Source organism: Aplysia californica, unplaced genomic scaffold (assembly GCF_000002075.1).
Source record: "Aplysia californica isolate F4 #8 unplaced genomic scaffold, AplCal3.0 scaffold01037, whole genome shotgun sequence".
Lineage (NCBI taxonomy): Eukaryota > Metazoa > Mollusca > Gastropoda > Aplysiida > Aplysiidae > Aplysia > Aplysia californica.
Genome location: NW_004798307.1, coordinates 200795 through 202587, shown reverse-complemented (window position 1 = coordinate 202587; position 1793 = coordinate 200795). Strand labels below are relative to the sequence as shown.

The window sequence follows — 1793 nt, the reverse complement described above, 5'->3', positions numbered from 1 at the left end:
GGCGTGGGGCTTCTTACTCTCATCGGCCTGGCGGCGTGCCCCCCTTCATATGAACAATCTGATAATATCATTATCCTTATTTCTGCGCAGGCTTGTGAATTTCCTCCAAAACCGGCGAGACGCCTCGAAAAGTACTCACGTGTATGTTGAACTACGCGCGTATTTCCCTTGAGGTTCAGCGTCCTAGAGATGGGCACACGAGACCCTCGTTCGTTTACGTGGGGGACATCACTGCCACGAACTCTAGTACTGAAGTAGGCCTACTACACACAAATATATATCTTTGCTCTGAGCAAACTTCTTGTGCTATTCGGCCTGGTTGAGTAATATCTTTTAAAATATAATATAGGTATTTTTACACCCCAATCGACACAATTTCTATCATTTAGAAGGTGGGCTTCTGACCTTGCCTGCCAGGACCAGCCCGGGATGAAAGGGATATAATAATATTCCAGCAAAAAGGCCGAGATACTCGATAAAGATTCTCTCTCGGGAATCGCACTAGGGTGCGACAGTGAAGCGCCGAACCGCTGCACCACACACATCGGTGAAAGGATTTCGAGATGTCTAATATCGTGATTGTTTGATCCGATAACTTCTCCAGACACGACTCTAGTCTGCTCTTGTCACCTACGTGGCGTAAATATGAAAATAAACTTGCAGCTCTCTATTTTTAAAGTTCAAAGAGAAAGTACTTTTTGCAGATTATTTTTAGGGCACGTGTAGGAGAGAGAAAGTTTCACAATGTATTCAGAATTCCATTTCGTGTCTCACGCGCGTTTTGCCTTGGGCCTTTCAAATCACAACTAAGCATGTGCAAGCCGCGGGCCAGATTGAGCGATTCCGAATATCTCGAGGGCCAAAGTAGGAGAAAACTGAATGGAATTGATTGAAATAGCCAAGCCCTCATAATAATTAAATAAGTGAAACTCAAACAGCCAGAATAGCTTATGCCTCATCAGATAAGATATTAGATCCATTGCTTCCATCTGTCCTGGAAACTATCAAAGTTAAATTTTCAGGACCGCCAGTTTTGTTTGTATTACGGATCGAATCGCCGCGAGCCACATTCATTGTTAATTAGATCTACTACTTAGACTTGCAGGCAGGACTGAAATTGCCCGCGGGCCGAATATTGCCCACCGGCCGTAGTTTGCAATGGCTGTCCGAAAGCTAGAGAAGAACTCACTATCTTCTATTACAGATGTCTAACATCGGGAGCAGAAAATGTGGTTTTATCTATGGGGTGTTTCAAGTATGTGTCTTTTTTCTGCGTAGATTACTAAATTTGAATTTGGTCTGGACAAGAATGCGTATTATCGCTGCTGCAGGACCAGCGGCAGTGGCAACAGCAACAACAACAGCAAGGACAATGCCATTATTATAATAACAGCAACAATGACGACGACGACGACGACAACGAAAAACTGCTATTATTGCAACAGTAACGACAACAGCAACAACAACAACCACCTCTTCAGCTATCTTGACCGCCAGTATATTTTTGCCCATCCCAAACTCTCGGAGAATGGCTAGGGAAGTGGTCCTTTGTTCCTTCCAGTTGGGGCCAGACGCCGATAGTATACCTGGCAAGTGGGACATAGGGTTGGAAATGCATGTACTTATGGGAGCACCCGTTTGAGCCCAAATGTGAGCGTGTGTGTGTATGTGTGTGTTTGTGTGTGTGTGTGTGTGTGTGTGTGTGTGTGTGTAGGGATGCAGACAAGGGGGTGGGGGTAGGGGGCATATTAATCTAATCTGGGCTTAGAATAGAACTGTGAGTTATGCCAAAG

At 44.8% G+C, this 1793-nt stretch overlaps 1 protein-coding gene across 1 annotated transcript in view; it reads right to left on the bottom strand.

The window, feature by feature from the left end:
• LOC101863471 (cytochrome P450 2U1) overlaps positions 1–1793 on the bottom strand; it is a gene marked incomplete in the record, with an annotated part of 14293 nt that overhangs the window by 8079 nt on the left and 4421 nt on the right. Inside the window, 1 exon segment of the mRNA XM_005111291.3 lies at positions 1474–1586. Within this exon segment, the coding sequence (XP_005111348.2) occupies positions 1474–1586 (113 nt within the window).